At 46.1% G+C, this 20741-nt stretch overlaps 1 protein-coding gene across 4 annotated transcripts in view; it reads left to right on the forward strand.

Annotated features, from left to right (window-relative positions):
- Positions 1 to 20741, forward strand: part of TAF15 (TATA-box binding protein associated factor 15) — a 481601-nt gene that overhangs the window by 250006 nt on the left and 210854 nt on the right. For all 4 annotated transcript variants that reach the window (XM_085649621.1, XM_085649623.1, XM_085649622.1 and 1 more), the window contains 2 exons: positions 14861 to 14898; positions 15398 to 15430. In XM_085649621.1, coding sequence (XP_085505747.1) covers positions 14861 to 14898; positions 15398 to 15430 — 71 coding nt within the window. The remainder of the gene's footprint in view (positions 1 to 14860; positions 14899 to 15397; positions 15431 to 20741) is intronic.

The following is a 20741-nucleotide window of genomic DNA, read 5'->3' on the forward strand; positions in this document are numbered from 1 at the left end:
CCTCCCTCCTCCCCGGCGCCTGTAGCAGCTGCAGCTCTCAGAATTACTGTAAGCATGGTCATCACTTTCTATATCTACTCCATCACTGCCACAATGGCGAAAAACAATCTGAGGATGGAGGGGATGCCCATGCGCACTGTAGTCCAGGGGAGGAGTCACCTATCCCAGGATACTTCGAAGACTCTTCCAGGACAACAACGTGCAAACATCCGGACCCAACACTAGGCGGCGATCTATGCACAGATATGAATGTCAGCAGCCCTACATGCCAAGAACAGATGCATACTGGTAAGTAGCATATTCAATTCAACACATAAGGAGGGGCTTTTGGGCAACTGTCTTCATTATTTGTCTGTTCTAGTTTCATTGAGCGCCAGGACACCTTTTTTGTAACAGTCGTGCTTTATAAATGCTCATAACATAACATAACATAACATTTATACGTTGCTTCTGCCTCTATACCCTCCAAGATGGGGTAAGGGGTCAACCCACTTAATCCAGTGGTTATTTTGGTCTTTGAGTGACAGATTTTATCCTGATCACACGTGCACAGCCATCTGCAAAGGAGTACACTTCAAAGTCAGGGCTAGTGTACTTGGGCTGCTGGGCCATTTTAAAAAAAAATATATATTTATGTTTGCAAATTTTTTGCATATTCCTTTTACTAGCAAAGTTAAAAAAATAAATAAAATTACATGCTTCCCAAAGTCAGAATTATCGGCTGTGCCAACGCTTGATAGTTGGTGAATTAACTCTAACTGGTGAATTTCAATGTGTTTTTTTTTTTTAGTTTAAACTGACATTTTCACATACCTGCATCATCACGTTAACCTTTACGATAAATTGAAATCCAAAAACAAGCTAAAACGTTTTTCCAACTCATAGATTTTGCTCGCCATCAGGGAAACATCATTTACCACACATGCAAAACAACACATGCCATTACAACGTGGTCATTACAACAACTGCGTTGTTACATCGCATGCCATTACAAAGCAAACCCACTTTCTGTAGGGGGCAGAAGGTGTTGGATTTAAAATCCAACACCTTACCTACTGTTGCACAGACTGGAGTTTGAATAGTAAATTATACTATTCCACATCCAGCGCCCCTCTACAGCAAGTCGTTGTAATGCTATGCGATGTAACAACACGGTCGTTGTAATGACCGCGTTGTAATAGCATGCGTTCTAAACGCATACACCGCGTTGTAATGGCATGCGTTCTAAACGGATGCGTTATAGCGTGGCCTATTCACGCCATCAGCTATAAAATTGTTTATAATAAGGCTTGGTCTGGCGTTATAGCGTGGCCTATTCACGCCATCAGCTATAAAATTGTTAATAATAAGGCTTGGTCTGGCTGTATACAGCCATGCTGAAGGAAACCAATAGTTCTCCTCTTGCACTGTTAGATAGTATATTGCTCCAAGATAACCATAAAATGAGTTTATTTACATCATCGATAAAACATCCACCTTGCCATGAGTACAAGAAATGAGCAGAGTAAAAGAAACACGGTATGTGATGGTCATGGTGTCCAGCACAATTCATCTTTTCAAAGCTGTTCAGATGGCAGAGTAGGTAGGAGCGAGTAAGTGTTTGGGAGCTCATTGGCCTTAAGGTGATGAACGAAAAAGGAGGTATTCAGCAGAGCTGAGTGGAGCCAGATATGTTGGTGGCGAGAGAATTAAAAAATACAAAAGCATTTACTAAGCAGTCGCGGAGGACTGTTTTGGATTTTTATGAACTAGTCACATAAAGCCGACTTCTGCTTTACTTTAAGTAAAAATATATGACTCTAAAATTACGAATTTTTAAAACACTGTTACAGTCAACAAACAAAACATGTTATTAATGGAGCAGAATGATGAAGCAAGGAAGTAGCATTGCATCAGGGTCACATTATGAATTTTACATTATATCATTGGTACACAATGAATGAATGAATGAGCATTTGTAGAGCACACAGCTAGCTACTCAGAAAGAGTGTCCTGGCACTGAAAAGACTCTATCAGACCCACTGCTGTCCCTCGGGCAGGAGACCAGGAGTTTGTTATGGAAAAGCCAGGTTTTAAGCATTTTCCAGAAAACAGTTACGTCAAGCAACTTCCTGAGAGTCAAAGGTAGGAGGTTCCCGGCTCGGGCTCCATGCCACCGAAAGGAACGGCCTCCGGAGCGAGCGCTGTGTATCCTGGGGACGGATGCCAGGTTCAGTGTGGAGGACCTCCAGGTTCTTGGCGGCACAAAGTGCGTGACTCCTTCTGAGATACTCCACCCCGTCTCCCTGCAGGGCCTTGAAGAAGAGTACCAAGGCCTTAAAACTGATCCTTTTTTTTTTTTTTACAGGAAGCCAGTGTAAGGCTTTGAGGTGAGGAGAGATATGAGTCCTGGGTTGCGGCTGCATTCTGGGCCATCTGTAAGCGCTTAAGCAAATATTCAGGGAGGCCCAGGTACAGGTCGTTGACGTAGTCCAGTCTGGAAATGATTAATGCCTGTACTATGGTCTTCCTATGTTCAAGATTCAGGAGTGGCAGAAATTTTCTAAGCATCTGTAAAAGCCCAAAACAGGAGCCTACAACAGACTGGACCTGATATCTCATCGAGAGAGTGCTATCCATCAAGATGCCCAGATTTTTGACGGTCCTTCGAGCGGAGGGAGCAGGTGACATATTTGAAGGCCACCAGAGTCTCCACTCAGCCACGGGTGGGGAGCCAAAGAAGATGACATCAGATTTCCCAGGATTACATTTGAACTGGTTCTTCCTCAACTATGAGAACACCTTCGATAGACCGGAGTTAATCTTTTCACCTCCATAGTCCGCTCCCTTGTCGCTGGTAAACAGGAGCTGTGTGTCATCCGCATACGAGATAATTTTAGCGCCGTATGCTTGTGCCAGTGGAGCCAGGGGGGCCACGTATAGGTTGAAAAGAGGGGGACTCAGTATCGAACCCTCAGGAACTCCGACTCTCAGGCTGGGTATGGGGGTCGTGAAGGGGGGGGGGGTGTCCTGCCTTCCTGGCATCTATCCTCCAGGAAGGAGAAAAACGACTTCAGAACGGTGCTGCCTATACCACAGTCCTGTAGCTGGTTCAGGAGTCTAGAGTGCAGCACGGTATCAAAGGCCGCAGAAAGGTCTAATAAAATCAGAATGGCTTTCCCCCCTTGATCCAGCTTCCCCTTAATAAGCTCAGAAACTTTGAGTAGGGCAGTCTCTGTACTATGGTTGGTTCTGAAACTCGACTGGCTCTGGTGTAGGAGATGTTTTTTAGCGTAATCAGAGATTACTGAATTTACATATTTCTCAAAGGCCTTAGAAAAAAATGGTTGTAGTGAGATAGGTCTGTAATTTGCCGACACTGAGGGGTCAGCAGAGGGCTTCTTAGGGAGGAATTAAGTATCTTGTTTACCACAGGGTTAACAGATGTGGCCACCGAGGCCAACAGATTAGCAGTCTAGGGGTCAGAAGGGGACCCTGACTTCAGACTCTTGATGATATCCAGGGATACTTCCAGTTGAAGCAGAGTCCTGAATATTTGTCGTGAAAGAAAGACGCAAGTTGGTTAGTCCATTCAAGAGAGAGGTATAGAGCCCTGACAACAGGAAACTGGGTGGAGAAGGCTTCACGATTTTATAAATGTCCTTGCTTTTGTTGCAGGATGTCTCTATTTTAGCTTTCAGATTGTCGGGTTTCACGGCGCTTGCCGTTCCCCGCCATTCCGCTAAAGCACACACGACTCTGCCGGGATACTCACTTCCGGGTGGAGGCTGAGCCCCGGTCTAGTCCTCGGCAGCTGACGACGGGTCACAGAAGCACTTCCGGGGTAAACGCTTAAACATCGCGTTTCCCGCCGGCTCCGTGCTTCGAATCCTTCCGGATTCCCCTGAAGACGCGTAGGAGTTTCCTGAGCCCAGACGCTACTGAAGTCAGCTGTTGGTTTGTTTCACCCGCGCAGGAGCGCTATTCTTTTGGTTCTTTTGGTGTCCGCGCTGGAGCGCTATTATCTTGGTTTTTCTGGTGTCCGCGCTGGAGCGCTATCATCTTGGTTCTTTTGGTGTCCGCGCTGGAGCGCTATTATCTTGGTTCTTTTGGTGTCCGCGCAGGAGCACTATTATTGGGGTTCAGTTGGTGCTCACGCAGGAGCGCTTGTTGTTTTCCGCAGGTCTCTCTGCGCAGGAACGCAGTGCTTTACTTTGGTTTTGGTGTACAGTTGTGTTGTTTCCCCTTCTGCGCAGGAGCGCTGTTCCTTAACGTTTGACAATTGTGTTTGACACATCGCGCAGGAGCGCATCACCTGGATTATCCTTCTTTGGAGCTGCACTGATGTCTGAGTACCGTGGTCTACAGAAGCACTGGTGAGTCCCCGGCAGGAGAACGTTTTGTGTGTGTTTTAAGGGTTGCTTAAAAGACGAGAGTGGGGTTCCTTACCAATCAGGTTCTTTTCTGTTTTCCAGTTGGCCCCCGGGGTATCCTGCAAGCTCCACCCCACTCACCGAGCCTCTACATCCTTTTCTGGCTCCTATCCCTGCGTCCATCTCATCCCTGTTGAGTCCTATTTCCACAAGGGTCAGGTGGGTACAGGGGCGGGTGCTCATGTCGTCTCTGCGGAATCGCTTCACAAGCAGAGGTAAGTCTTGTGGGGCATCTGACAGAATTCGAAGCCCACAATAACTATTCCACCCAGACGACATGGGCGACCCGGAGGTTACTTTGCAGGACATAGCAGTCATGCTGGCTGCCATGCAAGCCGAGAACCTCAGTCTACGCCATGATATAACTGCCCTACAGGGCCAAATGGCATCCGGGGTTACCAGTCCTTGGGGAACCACCCCTAGCCCCAGAGTCATACAAGAAGGTCTGTTGAGACAGCCTACATTTACCTTTGGGGGGTCCTCCGCTGCCACCAATCAGAACACCGCCATACAAGTCGTCACACCCCATCCTGTACAGCTGGCACCACCTGAACGTTTCTACGGCGACAGCACCAAGTATGGTATATTCATCCATCAATGCCACCTGCATTTCATTGCCAGAAACGCGGCTTTTCCCGATGATGCATCCAAGGTCGCATACATTCTATCATACATGGGCGGGGACGCCGCTCAGTGGTCCATTGCCTTGGTAGAAAATGACGACCCCATGCTCCACCACTTGCCGACATTTAAGGAAGCCATGCGGCGTATGTTCGCTCGTCACACCTTTGTGCAGGCCGCAGACAATGAGTTGCTCAACCTAAAACAAGGCAGCCAAGACCTGCTACATTACATCACCCTGTTCAGCCGGCTTGTTATCGAGGCCCATTGGCCAGAGGATAAGAAAGTGTCAGTATTCTATCGAGGATTGCGTGATGACCTGAAGGATCTCATCTCACAGTTACCCAACCCGCCTGACGAAATAGGTCCTTTCATCGACTTGGTGGTGAAAATGAACTTCCGACTACAGGAAAGAAGGACCGAGAAAGGAAAGGGCAGTGACAACCGTTTCTTGTCCTTTGGGGACAAGGGCGCCGAAAAGGCCAAAGATGAGTCCACTCCCCAGGGCGAGGCTCCTGAACGCATGCAGATCGGGGGCATAAGAGGGCCCTTGACCAGTCAAGAGAGAGAAAAAAGGAGGAAGCAGAACCAATGTCTGTACTGTAGGAAGAGCGGACACTTCGTCAGGGAATGTCCGGTGAAACCCCCTAAACCTAGGGGCAGAAGGCCGTTTGCGTTGCCCATCACCAAAGGCGATCAGACGTGAAACGAGACAACCCAGTAGACAAGGGGATCCGTCCTCTGGGTTCTTCGTATCACACCTCAGCGATCCCTGCAGTATTCGACGGCATTCATCACGTGGGCGTAGAAGTATCCTTACAGAATCAGGCGGGCAGAACCTGGTCGGTAACCGTCATGTTGGATTCCGGTGCGACAGGCAGCTTTATTAACACCGGTTTTTCACGTGCCTTGGGCATAAACACTGTGTCAAAAGCACAACCCGAAACGGTCAAGGCTGTTGATGGAACGGACTTGACTTCCGGCCCTATCAGGCATCAAACCGAGAACTATGTCCTTTGCCAACCACCACGCCAAGTCTATCTGTTTTGACGTCATCGACGCCCCTCAATTCAAGGTTATATTGGGGTTGCCGTGGTTGGTGAAGCATAATCCCCGCATCGATTGGGTGGCCAGAATCATACACCTGGATTCGGAACACTGCTGTGGAACCTGTTATACGAAGGACGACCTCCTGGGGGCTCGCTCCATACAAGCACGTTCGCTGCCAGTAGATGGCCTGGGGATGGTTTCCCAAGCAGCCATACCGGAGGAATATCAGGACCTGGCGGAGGTGTTCGACAAGAAGGGAGCCAATACTCTGCCACCACACCGGTCGTTTGACTGCCGAATAGATCTGATCCCCGGCTCCACGTTGCCATGCAACAGAATTTATTCTCTCACAGAGAAGGAGAACATCCACCTTCGATCCTATTTGGACGAGTATCTGGACAACGGTTTTATTCGCCATTCCAGGTCTCCGGTTTCCTCTCCTCTTTTCTTCGTGTCGAAGAAGGAAGGCGATCTGAGGACCTGTATAGACTTTCGGGCGATGAACGCCATCACCGTGAAAAACCGGTACCCTCTACCATTGATCTCCAACCTCCTGGATCAGGTAAAAAACGCCTCAGTTTACACAAAGCTCGACCTGCGGGGTGCTTACCATCTAGTCAGAGTCTGAAAAGGTGACGAATGGAAGACCGCCTTCCGGACGAAATTTGGTCTGTTCGAATACCAGGTCATGCCTTTCGGACTCTGTAAGGCCCTCGCAGCGTTCCAGTACTTCATCGACGAGGTGTTGAGGGTCTATATAGACGTCTTCTGTATTGTCTATATAGACGACATCCTGATATATTCTCGGACCATCGCAGAACACGTGCAGCACGTGCGTTCCGTCCTCCAACAGCTAGGAAGACATCGATTATACGTAAAACTAGAGAAGAGCGTTTTTCACGTCATCTCTGTTGAGTTCCTGGGGCACATCATCACTCCGGCAGGCATCCAAATGGACAACAAAAAGGTAGAAGCCATCTTGTCTTGGCCTTCTCCGGAATCCGTAAAGGGGGTCCAACGGTTCCTAGGTTTTGCCAACTACTACCGTAGATTCATCACAGGCTTCTCCGAAATGGTGGCTCCTATCACACGCTTGCTGCGCAAAGGGGTGCGTTTCGGTTGGGATCAGAAAGCAGACAGCGCCTTCCAAGAACTAAAGAGGCGATTCACCATAGCCCCCGTTCTGGTGCATCCCGATACTGAGCAGCCCTTCATAGTGGAAGCAGACGCCTCTAAGGAAGCTATCGGGGGCGTGTTATCCCAACGAAGCACCAGCACAGGACAACTGCATCCGGTGGCTTTTTACTCCAAGAAACTCCAACCAGCGGAACACAACTACACCGTGTCCGACCGGGAGTTCCTAGCAATCAAAACAGCATTCGAGGAATAGCGCCACTACCTAAAAGACGCCAAACACACGGTGACCATCTACACTGACCACCGGAACCTCCAGTTTCTACGTTCAGCACGTGCCCTCACAGCCCGACAGTTGCGATGGACCTTATTCTTCAATGAATATAACTTTGTGATCACGTTCCGACCCGGGAAAGGGAACGCCAAAGCAGATGCCCTTTCACGGCTAGACGAATCCGACGAGGATGCAGAAAACGCCGAGCCGGTTCCCATACTATCGGAGAAACACTTCCAGGGCGTTATAGCATCCTCGGACTTCCTGACTCTGGTGAAACAAGACATGAAGCAGTCCGATCTGGTAGTCCTGGCAAAAGAACACGAAGGGGCGACTTGTGTGGACGGGTTGCTGTTTAAAGGAGAACGGTTGTACCTACCTGGGGTGCCCTGTCAACAAATAGCAGTCCGCATGTGCCACGATCATGTCCTCTCCGGCCACCCTGGCTATCACAAGACACTCGAGCTCGTACAAAGACAGTTTTGGTGGCCAACACTGGTGACCGACACGAGAACTCATGTGACGAACTGTGCCGTTTGTCTATTGGGTAAGAACAGCTCTGAGCCTTCTGTTGGTCTGCTGCGTTCCATCCCTGTGCCGCCATATCCCGGGCACACCGTCTCCATGGATTTCGTGGTTGACCTCCCGCTCACCAAGACCGGGCACACCACGGTTCTCACCATAGTTGACCACCTCTCCAAGATGGCGCATTTCGTACCCTTGTTGAAATTGCCCACAGCTGCGGAACTGGCCTTGGTCTTCGTGCAGGAGGTGGTTCGCCTCCATGGCATTCCATCGGTGGTCATAACGGACCGGGGATCGCAATTCGTGTCCCGTTTCTGGAAAGAGGTATGCAGGAACCTCGAGATGGACGTGCGCTTATCCTCAGCATACCATCCCCAGACCGATGGTCAGGCCGAGAGAACGAACCACACCATGGAAGAGTACCTCCGTTGTTTGCTGCTGATGGTTGAGAAGGAATGGTCTGAGGTGATATGGTTGGCGGAATACACGTACAACAACAGCAAGCATTCGGCCATTGGCATGTCCCCCTTGTTTTGTCTCCACGGCCGTCACCCTCGCACCTCTGCCTGGGAGGTACCCCGGGACAGCCAGTTGCCAACGGTGCGTTCATATCATGAGTCCCTGCGCAGACTCTGGCAGCAGGCACGGTTTGAGTTGGCCAAGGCGAAGGACACCTACAAGGCGCATGCTGACGCTCATAGACAGAAGGATCCCGAATACCGCTTGGGCGACAGGGTGTGGCTTTCCATTCGGCACCTCAACGTGTATGGTCCCAAGAAGCTATTGCCCCGTTTTGTTGGTCCTTTTGTCATCGAGAAGGTGGTCAACCCTGTGGCCATGAGGCTCTCGCTTCCTCCGCACATGCGGATCCACCCAGTCTTCCAGGATATCCGTGACTGGCTTTGGGCTTCATGTGTGAAGACTACGTCCATTAACGAGGACCTGTTGACCTCGAACTGATTGCTGGACTCTACAAACTGACATATTTTTCTGGTCAGCTTACCGTTGCCCTTAAGAAGCCCTTGTGTAGGGTGAAACGCGTTGGCTGTTTTCTTCATATGTGGAAGGACTTTTGGAGAATAAAAGATTTGCAACAAAACTCACTACGTCTACAGAACAAACTTTACGTTTTGTGCACTATTGTCTTGTTGATCTTATGTGTTGCCTCTCATCAGCAGTTTTCTAGTTATCTGGAAGTGTATCGGCGTATTTCATTCTCATATATGACTACGTTCAGTAAGGTTCTCCGAAGTCTCTGGGACGTTCCTTGGGGTGCATCAAGTTACTATAGTCTTCTGCAGCAGTAAGTTATGACTTTCGACCATTCTTCCTCTGTATGTTGTCTGGGTGACATCCAGCTCACCGGCAGTTGACATTTAGCTTAATGCACAGCATGTTTTAGGTATGCCCACAGGTAAGCTTAAGAGGGCCAATTCCAGTGCGGGATGTAGGGGTACATCCAACATGTCTGTTAATATAGAAAACACTTTAACCCCATATTTAATCAGAATGGGACAGATGCAGGCTATGTGCAAGAAAGATAAAAAAAAAAATAATTGCTTTGCATTTCTTACAACGCATGATGCTGCCCGGTTGGAATCTGAAAATATGCTGAAAAGTATAGTATAGTTGATGCAAAAGTTTAAAATGTATTAAATTATGCGGGTAGGTGAAGGGCGTTTCATTCGCCTGTGCACAGCAGTATTGTCAAGCTTTGTCTGGAATCACCCTCCCCAGGTCGACCTCCCAATTCTGTTGTGCGTTATATACCGAATCTGTACTGGCGCTAATTACTTCTTTATATAGAAAGAATATTGTCTTAGAAATATTATCCATCTGAATTATTTTAGTAAGTGCTGCCAGTTCCGTCTGGACCTTCTGGAAATCTGTCGCCGTTGTCCTCGCTCCTTGGCGCAGTCGGTCATACAGCAACGTTGCCAGTGCAATAGTTCCTTCCCGTTCCTGGAATGCGTGCAGTGTTATAAACAGCCAATTGGGGAACAAGTTTACCAACACCACTATCCCCATTTTCTTTAATATTTCTTTAATATACCAACTGCAAATTTTTCTTGTAGTGGCATGAAAAGAGGGGAGTGTAACCTGTGTATTCCAAGATAGTTTGCAATGTTCTTCCATGCAGGGACATGGCAGCTGTTACATCTACCTCCTCAAGTCTGTGGCTGGGTTTGCGACCAATAAACGTGTCTTACGAGTCTGGTCAAACAGGGTTCTCTCCACCTTAACATGTGAGTCTTGCCATGTCATGGAACCAATATTGCACATAATGGGCTTGCATCAGTAGGTAGTATAGATGGAGGTCTGGGGCCACTAGACCCACTCTCTCCTGGGGTTGTCTAGAATTTCCAGCCTATGCGGAGTTGTTTCCCAACCCCAGATCAGTCTGCTCAGCAACTGTTGAAGTTTCCTAAAAAAATTCTCTTGACATGGTCACTGAGACATTCCTAAAACTTTGGGACAATATCCACCTTAATAATGGAGATTCGCCCGAGCACCGATATGGGGCGTTGCATCCATCTGTCTAATCATGCTTTAAATGACTCAAGTACCATACCAGATTTTTGCCCTACCAACTCCCCCATATTCCTAATAACGTGAACTCCCAGATATTTGATCCTGTCCACCATTGGATACTTCCCTTGCCAGGCATTAAAACAGGTTCTAAATGGGAATATTTCCGATTTGTTCCAATTATTCTGGAGGCCTTAGTATACCTCAAATCAAATTAGGTCTCTAATGATTGGGCTCGTGTTGTCATCTGGTTTCTGGAGGAAAAGAAGAATGTTGTCTGGGTATAACTCAGGACCAGCCCGACCCGTACTCCCCTGAGGGTGTAAAATTCCTGAAGTCAATATGCTAACTGCTCCACAGATATTTCAGAAATCAAAGGGAATAACTAACACCCTTAGCTTGGCTATCGTAAATGTATCCATTAGGAGCCCTTTACTGCCACGCGCGTCAACGGTTCTGTGTAAAGCAACTCTGCCAGCTTCAAAAAGTAGGCTCCAAGCCTTCTCAGGACTTATCACATGTAAGTCCACTCTAAAGAATCAAATGCTTTTTACCTATCTAACAATTTTGCCACAGAAGGTAAGTCTGGATCAATTCTTTGCAGCAGACCCATCAATGTACATAAATTAAGCGCTGCTGTATATCGCTGAGGTACAAAGCCCTCCTGAACCACAAATACCAACCGTTGCATTAAGGGTTGTAGTCTCTAGGGATCTTAACAAATATTTTGTTATCAACGTTCAACAGCCGCAATGGTCAATAGGAGGAGCACAACCCAGGGTCCAGTCCCCGTTGCGGAAGGACTGAGATCACAGCTTCCATTATTGGCTGGTACAACAAGCCCCTGGCTATTGCTTTATTGTACACATCTAGGAGTCGCGGCACCAGTATGTCCATGTTCGCGTTATAAAATTCTACCCAGAGGCCATCACAACCCGGTGCCTTCCCATTGGCCCTTATAAGAGTCTCAAAATACTTTTCGAATATCTCTGGTGCATATCTTGATATCACCATCTGCACTGGATATTCCAGCTATGTGTGCAGTCTATTTGCTTGTAACACCCATGCTAATGTTCTGCCCTCTCTCTCCCTCTCTCTGGGTGTTTGGATTTTTACCTATTGTCTTCGGTGTAGAACCAGCAATCTTTTTTTTTTGCGAAACTCTATGCTGTTCTCCTGCAAGGATACTAGCAGGGAGGGGTCGCGACAATTGTGGAATTCGGCCTGCAATTGTTTGAAGACCCTTCAAATGCATCTAGTTGCGACTGCAGTGATTTAAGGAGGCCTGAGCTTATGGATACGCAAACACCACAGAGTTATACTTTTAAATTAATCCCAGAGTACACTTAGCATGGACACTGACACCTTATTACATTTGAAGCAGTCTAAAAAAATCTTCCGCACTTCAGATTGGAATACTGGGTGGCACAACTCACTCCTCCTCACCCGCGATTTTCTGTTCATCCGCAATTGGCAGGGGATGCCCAGTTGCAGGGCAATCGGGAAGTGATCCATCAGTATTCTGGGTAATAATTCGGATATCCTGTACCCTAACCATAATCTGAGGTGTCACCAACCAGAAATCATATCAGGGGTAAAAGGTGTAATCATTCATTTGAGGGTGCGTAGTTCGCTAAGCATCGGACAGATCATATAACTCATATAACTCCATAATTTTTCTTAGGGCCACAAACTCTCTGGGGGGGCTGGTCAGTGCACCAATGGGGAAAGATCACACCCTGCCCCACACCATAGGAAGACCAGCATATTTATGACTTTTAGCCATCAGGTCATCAAAGAAGTCTGGAGCAGATGTTAAGGATAACCAAAGATGTGTCATTGATATGTCCCACCACTGACAGGCCGTGGCCTTGGGTGTTTGCCTGCTGCTCTTGTGATGGGAAGGGTCTAGTTTTGCAGATAAGTGCAGCCACCCCCTGGAATAAGAAGAGCATGATGCAAAATATCTGTTGTCTCCAGGTGCGCTCTAGGTAACCTATGATGTTCTTGTAAGAAAAGGGATGTCCGCCCCGTGTCGGTCTATATAAAACTGCACGATGCATGATTTCCAGGGATTGTTCAGCCCACGTACATTCCAGCTTATCAGTTTGAGTATGAATTACATTCCTGTGCACCATCAGTGATATCCAATATATGATTTTCTTGACATGTACATTAGTATGATCTGTTGTTGCTCTCCCTGCAATTGCCAGTAACAAACATCAGCGAAAGTTCCCTCCTCAAATAAAAAAACATACCAATAGGCTTGCAGCAGTGTTCATAACCGCGGCTTGTGCACTAAACACTTGAGGGAGCCAGAGAGAGCGGGTCCAACCCGGGCACCCAGTGGGTGACAATTAATATATAAATAAGTGTAACCATCTACCTCCTACACATGCAAACATTATCAGAAAACAAGGGCACTCATCCCATAACGTCCCTTCATCCCCCCTATATCGATAAAGTGCAATCCACCCATGCAACAGTGGCAAATGTGGGTCAGTGTGTAAATGAATACTGCTAAAACTGTCCCTGGTAGGGTGCGGTCTAGAGGGCCATATCAATTTGTATGTTACTAGTGACTAACTGAGGCAAAAATCCAGCAAATTAGTCAGTTTTTAACAAGGTGTTATTGCCACAAGTGCAAGTGTGGCGGTTGATCACTACACCATCAGTGTTAGTCGTTATCGGTACAGGGAGAATGCAGTCTCCAGCTTCGCTGACTATTCTCCTTTGCACTCTTTTCTGTCATCTCATCAGCTGTTTTTCAAGTCTCCAGGTAGTCTAGTGCCACCTTATGTTGCGTAACGAAGTGAGTCTTACTAAAGGGTACCACTCTAAATATAGTGGGGTATAAAACAGCATTGAATATTTGACTGAATGTTTCTGCAGCTGCTTTTTGCTTTTTTACTTCAAGAAATTATCTTTGTGCTTCCTGAACCATAGGAGTGAAGTCTGGGAAGAGGATTCCACGATTTCCGCAGGAGTATGCACTCTGATTGGCAGGCCACAGCATGAAGAGAAATGTGGTGTCAGCCATTACAGGACTAAGGAGCTCTGGCCTTGTGTCCTGAAAATTAAACAAAAAAGTGAGAATAAGGCATAACAGGGCAGGCTAGTGGTACCCTGACCCCTAGACCTTTTGGGGGCATCGGAAAGGTACCCCCTTTACCCTGAGCCAAAACCTTTTCTTTTTGGGGCGCTGCGATCTGGAAAACAGTTAGAAAAAAAAAAGAGTGGCTCGGGTCCATTGAGTTTGAAGGGCATGGGTTATTGCCAAATTAACCTTTGCTTTTTCAGTAAACGCACACACACACACACACCCTTTCTCAGATACGCTATGCAGATCGAAACGCACCATTAATATTTTTGTTTGTGCAGTCCACTACTTTATTGAACCTACAGTATTGTAGATCATTCTTATTCTTGCTGTATTTACAGTGAACTGTTGAACATACTTTAGATTTGACAGGTAAAGTTATGGTAGTCTTCCCATCCTTGTCCACCTGCTAATTCGATTATCACCTGAAGGTTTAATGTTTGGAGAAGGCACCAAATTAGAGCCTTGTGGTGGGATGGGCCTTGTATTTGCACATAGTGTTTGTGTGAAATTTGGCAAGTTACGCACACTCATGGAGTTGTCCAAGCTTTCATTTATAAGTACTGGCGTAATATAAACTTTTATGTGGCCTGTGTAACCTTTCAGATGTAGGAAAAGTCTAGTGAGTGGTGGTATAAGTCTAAGGAATTTGACCACATTTGTTAAAAAATTTTTTTTTTAAAGTATGGTTCATAAAAATGAAGTGTTAGGTTGTTCGTGCAAGTTACACTCTCCGCGCATTCTAGCTTTTCTGTATCATGTTTATATTGCTGAACCACTCATTTGACCTGTTACAGAAATTGCTTAATTTTCTGATTATCACATTTAATTAGTCCACGTTTCTTCAGATTTTTATTGCTATTGATGATGTGTCTTACATAATTGTATTGGTTATTTTACTTTGCCCTTTGGTTATAAAGGTTAAAATAACATATCACATATAGCTTGACAGTCTTTAAGTCTTTTAACTTTAATGTAGAAGTATTCTGTGGCAATTGGTCAACTTTGTTTGGCATGTTGAGAACTGCTGAAGCAGTTGGATAATGAAAGCCACTCAGTTGGATGCCATGTTCAGCAGCAATGTCATGGGACGCCCTGGTAATGTACTGCCAGTGAGAATTTCAGCCAGTCTCCTCTTACCTTGTGACAAAAAGCATCACTTGACATCCAGCACTTGAAGAAGAAAAAAATCATTTCTTCAATTTTTCTCTGCAGTGGTGGTGACCGTGGTGGCTTCACAAATTTTGGTGGTGGTAAGTGCCAAGTATCGACGTTTCACTGACAATTCTTTAAATCTAAAGAAAAATATAAAAACCAGATCAGAATTTACAACAGCTTTAGATTTTCGGTGTGGTTGGAAAAACTTTGGGCTTGAGAAATGCATCAAACTAGAGAAATCAGGACAAAAGAAAAGAGTTAAAAGAAAAGTTTTATCGCATTTTTGTTTGCCATTTGACTTCGTCATTTTATAGTTCTCGCTACATGATTATCAAATGGTAGTATTGAGTGGGTAACCGCTAAAGAATAGTATTGGTAGTCTCGTTTTAAATTGTTAAGTGCGGAAGGACTGCAGAATGCAAAGAATTTTATTGAAAATATCAGTAATACTGAGGGGTCATTAGCTGCTCAATATCAAAAGATCAATATTCAGTTGGGTTGGGGAGAGATGGAGAGGAGCTTTAACAACTACATAATGTTGTGTTTTTGTTTTCTTTGCCGGTACCCCCTTGGTATGTTCCTTTTCGCTGACAGGTGAAAGAGATCATGGGCCCAGATCGGATGCTGGTAAGCTCAAAGAAGCAAAGGTTGTATTACTAAGGGTTAAGAACCAAAGTTCTGGTTTAATAACAAAAGAACAAAATTCCCACTAAAAATATGTTCAAATTATATCTCTAAATGGGCTTTACTACCCCGTTGACCCGTGGAATATTTTTAGACAACATTCTTGAAGAAGTTTGAAAATATGAGTACTGATTTTTAGAGAGGGGGAGCCTTCCAGTTGTGAAGAAACGTATTGAACACAACCGATTTGAGAAACAAATGTCAGACAAATATACAAATAAGTCTGCTAAACATCCTTGAAGGGGTTATTGCTTTTAAATAGCAATTTATAAAAGTGATGCCTGATCTTTATGGCCAATATAAATAGAGAAGCAACAGCTTAGAGCAACTAAGTGTTGGGTTACGCTGTGTGATATACATCAGGGAAACAGCTGGCCAATAACTAATGCTGGGACTGATTAAGAAAAGGTGTAGGTCAATTACAGGCATCAAACATGTCAAGAGGTAACAGCATGCAAAGTCACTGTTAATTGTCTACCCTTGGATCCTTAGTAGCAGCATCACTTGATTATTATTGTTCACTGAGTATGCACTATTTTAAATTTGGCATACAATTAATAATTTAATTAATTTGGAGTAACCATCAGTTCAGATGACCTTTACTATGAACTATATTGAACATAATTTGGATGGTATTGGAAAGTGTGTATGTATCTCACAGTAGTGGTCGTAACTGTGTATTTATAGTTAGGTCACAGTTTTCCGTCGAAGGAGGGTTTTTTTTGTTTTGCAGATAACTTTGGTGCCGTTAGCCAAATCTCCACAGAACATTCAAAAAAATATAATCCACACCAGCTCCTTCTTGGAAAGGTTCATGGTTATCCAAAAAGTGGGGGCCAAGAAAGGGGAGGATGGGCAACCCATGATTTCCCATGGTAATTCCGTCACTCACACTTCCACCCCATGGTACTGCGATACTATGTTAGCATCACCGTGAGAAGCTTGCATACTACTGTGGTAACATGGGGGTGGCACTTAAATGGCAGTATTGTAGTACCCAAAAATAATTAAAAAAAGAAATGAAATGTGGATTTGGGGTCTGTGGGTTGGACCACAGCTGTAGCATGTTGAATTACTTCAAGTCTACAAACTCTATAGGACACTGAAAACAATGACTGGGTGAAGTCATCAGTGATTTAATTTGAGATATCATGAGTGAAGTAATATGTGAGGTGATAAGCAGTGCATAGTGAGGGCACTGGTGAATCTGTGTTTTGGGGTTTTTAAACTTTTGTTTTTGTCATTTCAACACCTAACTATAACAGCACTTTAAACTTTTTTCTCCAATGAAGATATATAAAACGCTTGTAAATATGTAATTTCATTTTTGATTTTTTTTAGGTGTGGTTTGGAATTTTAAGGTATCTGCAATGGGTAGTTTTTAATGGTAGCAAGGAATTTTTAGGGTTCAGGAAGGGGCTGTTAGGGTTCAAGGATGGGTAATGTTTAGAGGTAGCAAGGGTATTTTATTATTCAGGTATGGATAGTGTAGGATTAATAAGGAGATTTTTAGGGTTTAGGGATGAGTAGTGAATTGTAGTAGTAGTACTGTGTTTTTAGGGTTCACGGATCGGTAGTGTATTGGGGTAGCAATACACTGAGCAAAAAGGTATGGTGCACCGAGGCCAGCTCTGCCACTACCTGCGTCACCTCCTCCAGCACCAGCTCGACACCTGTAGCGCAGCCTCTCTCTACAACATAGCCCCTACCTCAGCACTGGTTGTGAAAGGGAATTCCAGAGACCCTTGGATTAAGAACTACCGACTGGAACATTAGACTTACAGGCAACAGGATTCATGAGCTCTTTGGCTCAAATTGGATCCTTTGAACTTTTGTTGTTGGAAAAAGCTGTGGAACAAATAGCTCAATTAGTGGCCGTATCCTCTGCCAGGGATTTGGATGCTTCTCCAGAGGTGGAGATGAATTTTCCTTCACGCACTAAAAACCCTATATTTCCCCCTTCCCCAGTGCTGTACTCCTGCCCTTAGCGCTGACTTTGGAGCCTCTTCCCCCTTTTAAGTATGTCCTGCTGGAACCCGCCATGGTGGCATGGGTAAAGCCTGCCTCAGTCCCGGCAGTGAATAGGCTAGTAGAGAAAGCCAGTGGATCCTCCCTTCCTGTCAACTCATCTGTGTCCAGAGAGTCTTATCATCCAGGCTTCTTGCTCTTCAGGCCAGATATGAGGGACTTTCCTCTCAACTCATTCAGAGAGAGAATAGAAGAGCATGGACGCTTGAGGTCAAGAAAGTCTTTTCCGCTGACAATATGGAGCTGAAATCCCTGAGTGCTGTGTAAGAAAATAACTTTTTTTGTCATGGTCAGCACCCCACTTTTTGTATAGAAAATGTGCCAGAACTCCTTCACTAAAACTGTACCACAATTGACACTTCAGACCCCTCTGTAAGTCCCTAGTAAATGGTACCCCGGTCACTAGGGCATTGGGACTGAAGAGGGTCCCCTAAGGACCCCTCACCAAAGCCATGCAAACTCCCATTGCAGCGTGCATCCCGTGGTGCAGATAAAAACAAGAAAGTCTATATGTCACACTGCCTGTGTGCCATGCCAAGCAGCACTTCCTGAAGTATAGGTAAGTCAACCCTCTAGCAGGCCTTACAAGCCCTAAGGCAGGGTGCACTATATCTCAGGTGTGGGCGTATCAGCATGAACAGTCAATTCTTAATATTGTACATGCAAGGGAAGCCATAGAGAGTACATGGGCTAGAAACTCGACAACTTGAGTTTACCAGCAACATGATGGCTTTACTGACCCCAGGAGTTTTTGGTACCAAACAACTCCTCTTAATAAACCCACACTGATGCCAGTGTTAGATTTATTAAAACATGTACTCAAAGGGCAACCTCATAAGTGCTCTCTGAAAACCTACCAACTCTGGTGTGGTCTCTGACTAGCCTTGGGCAGCCTGCCACCACCAGACATGTTTCTGGACCCCTGGGTCGACAGCCTTTGCTCTGAGGCCAGAAACAAAGCCCATTCTGGGCGGAGGTGTCACACCTCCTCCCCACGATGAGCACAGCGCTTGAGAGGGAAGCTTCACAGGCCCTACCACCTTTGTAATGCGAACCCGGCCTCTACTGCTAGCAACAGATGGCTGCCCCTGGTTCAAATCCCCACTTTGGGCGGGAGAAACATCTGGAAAACCTAAGTGAGAAAAGGAGGTGTCCCACCCCCCCTTTCCCCAACTCTACCACTCAGGTGCTGGAGGCAAAGTGAAGCACATTTTTCAGTGCCCACCATCTTGAAGTTGGTGGGACTTATCCAATCAGGACTAGGGCTATGCCCCTCCCCCAAGAGGGTGGCATAATAGTGGGTTTAGACACCCCAGATTCGACACCCATTGGTCCCTGTCAATTCCCTGTAACACCCCTAAATCTGGTATTTAGGTGGCACCCCCAGACCCTGAAAGCACATTCTTGAGGACCTATGAAGCCCGGACATCAAAAAGCCATATCAGCAAGTGTGAAGAAGAATAACTAGTGACTGTTTCTGCGCCAAACTTGCCAGCTGCCTTTCGCCTCTGCCGCAAAAAGTCGACTCATCCTGCAGGCCTAGTGACCTCCAAAACCCTGTCTGCCTTCAACAAAGACTCTAAATCTCCCATGGCTACGGACCTATCCAGAAGAAACCAATTCTAAAGAAAAAGAAGTATGCCTGAGGAACCGTGAATCCGCCTCTGTATCCCCCCTATGCACCTGATACCCACGGCCCGAGTCCAAGTGGCTCACCGGTCCAGCGAAGGTTCCTTAGCGAATCAGAGCCAGAGTCAACTGTGGATTGACCCCTGCCGGACTCCACCTTGACGCCTGCAGCCTCAAACCGAAGATTACCCCGGACCACATCCTGCTCCTGTAACTCTTTCCCAACGCCTAAGGACACCCCTACACCTGAAGCCTATGGGCCTTGGGGAGCTCGACTAAAGGTGTCCCTACGTTCCAGAGGATCTCTACTTACCTAGACAGCTGTGGGCTTTCTTCCTCCAGCCTCCTGGCCAGAGCCTGCAGCCCTTTTCTGAAAGCGATCTCCCACATTGATCTGCATTTGGCACCCTGTGCTGTGTTGGCACTCTGCACCCGTCTGCCTCTGCTCTGCTGAGGGCGAATATTTGGTGCTGTTTTGTGGCCCCTCTAGTGCCTGTCTAAACCCCCAGTGACTGGCCCCCAACACCACTTTACTTACCTGTAAACAGCGCATCTTCAATCACCCCCAGTCTCCATTGGTTAGCATTGGGCACCCGACCCCCTCACTGCCGCTGGTGGTGCAGCTTTGGTGCCAACCTGAACCTTGCCTGTTATTGACTTGAAACCCCGCAGACTGGATCTATAAGTCGTGTACTTACCTGAAAAACTGCATTCCTGTTTTCCTACCATTGGTTGACATTGCTGAACTGCAAAATTGCACTGTGTAATTGTGAAAGTGAAAAGTATTTTTATTTACAAATTTACTTACCTTTTAACGTACTTCTTGGTCTTAAAATAAATCTTGAAAGAAACTTATTTTTATACAATTGGTGTGGATCTCCTTTTTGAATTGTGTGTCATTTATTAGTCACTGTGTGCATAACACATGTCTTACACTCTGTGTTAGGCCTAAGGCTGCTCGACCACACTACCACAAATAGAGCACTTTAGGTTTACATTGAGCCCTGTACATGTCTGGGGGAATCTCTGGACACTTAATTCGATACACCTAGTTATTAGTATACCACATAAAGAGCCAACTTCCTACATGCTGATGCTGCCTTACCATCAAATTTGGTCGCACCATGGCAGATTCAATGGTGTGTGCCATGGGGGCTTCATTAGCTGTCCGCCGTCATTCCTGGGTTTGCACATCAGTTTTCTTTTCCCAGATGTACAGGTCTCTTATGGATCTCCATTTTGAAGGTGTTTATATGGCGACAAAGTGAGAAAGGCCAGCAAGGCTACAGCCAGGTCCTTGGACCTCCAGCAGCTTCAGGCTCAAATAGACCCACAGACAGTGCCATCTTTTTCGTGGCTTCTGTAGCGGATGTAGATTTTGGCAGTCAATCCAGTCACAACAACCCCATAACCCTCTAGTCAAGCAATACATAAAGAGCTCCCGACAAAGGACAGAGATTCTCTTTATCAACCTGTCTCCTCCTCATCCCCCGCAACCTAAGTAAACCTAGTTTGTGTTTCGTTCAGCACATCTAGGGCCTGTGAGAGGAGAAATGTCCTTCTTTCTGCCAGCCTGGAAGTAAATTTCTTCATATCA

This window comes from Triturus cristatus, chromosome 3_2, assembly GCF_964204655.1.
Source record: "Triturus cristatus chromosome 3_2, aTriCri1.1, whole genome shotgun sequence".
NCBI classification, from domain to species: domain Eukaryota; kingdom Metazoa; phylum Chordata; class Amphibia; order Caudata; family Salamandridae; genus Triturus; species Triturus cristatus.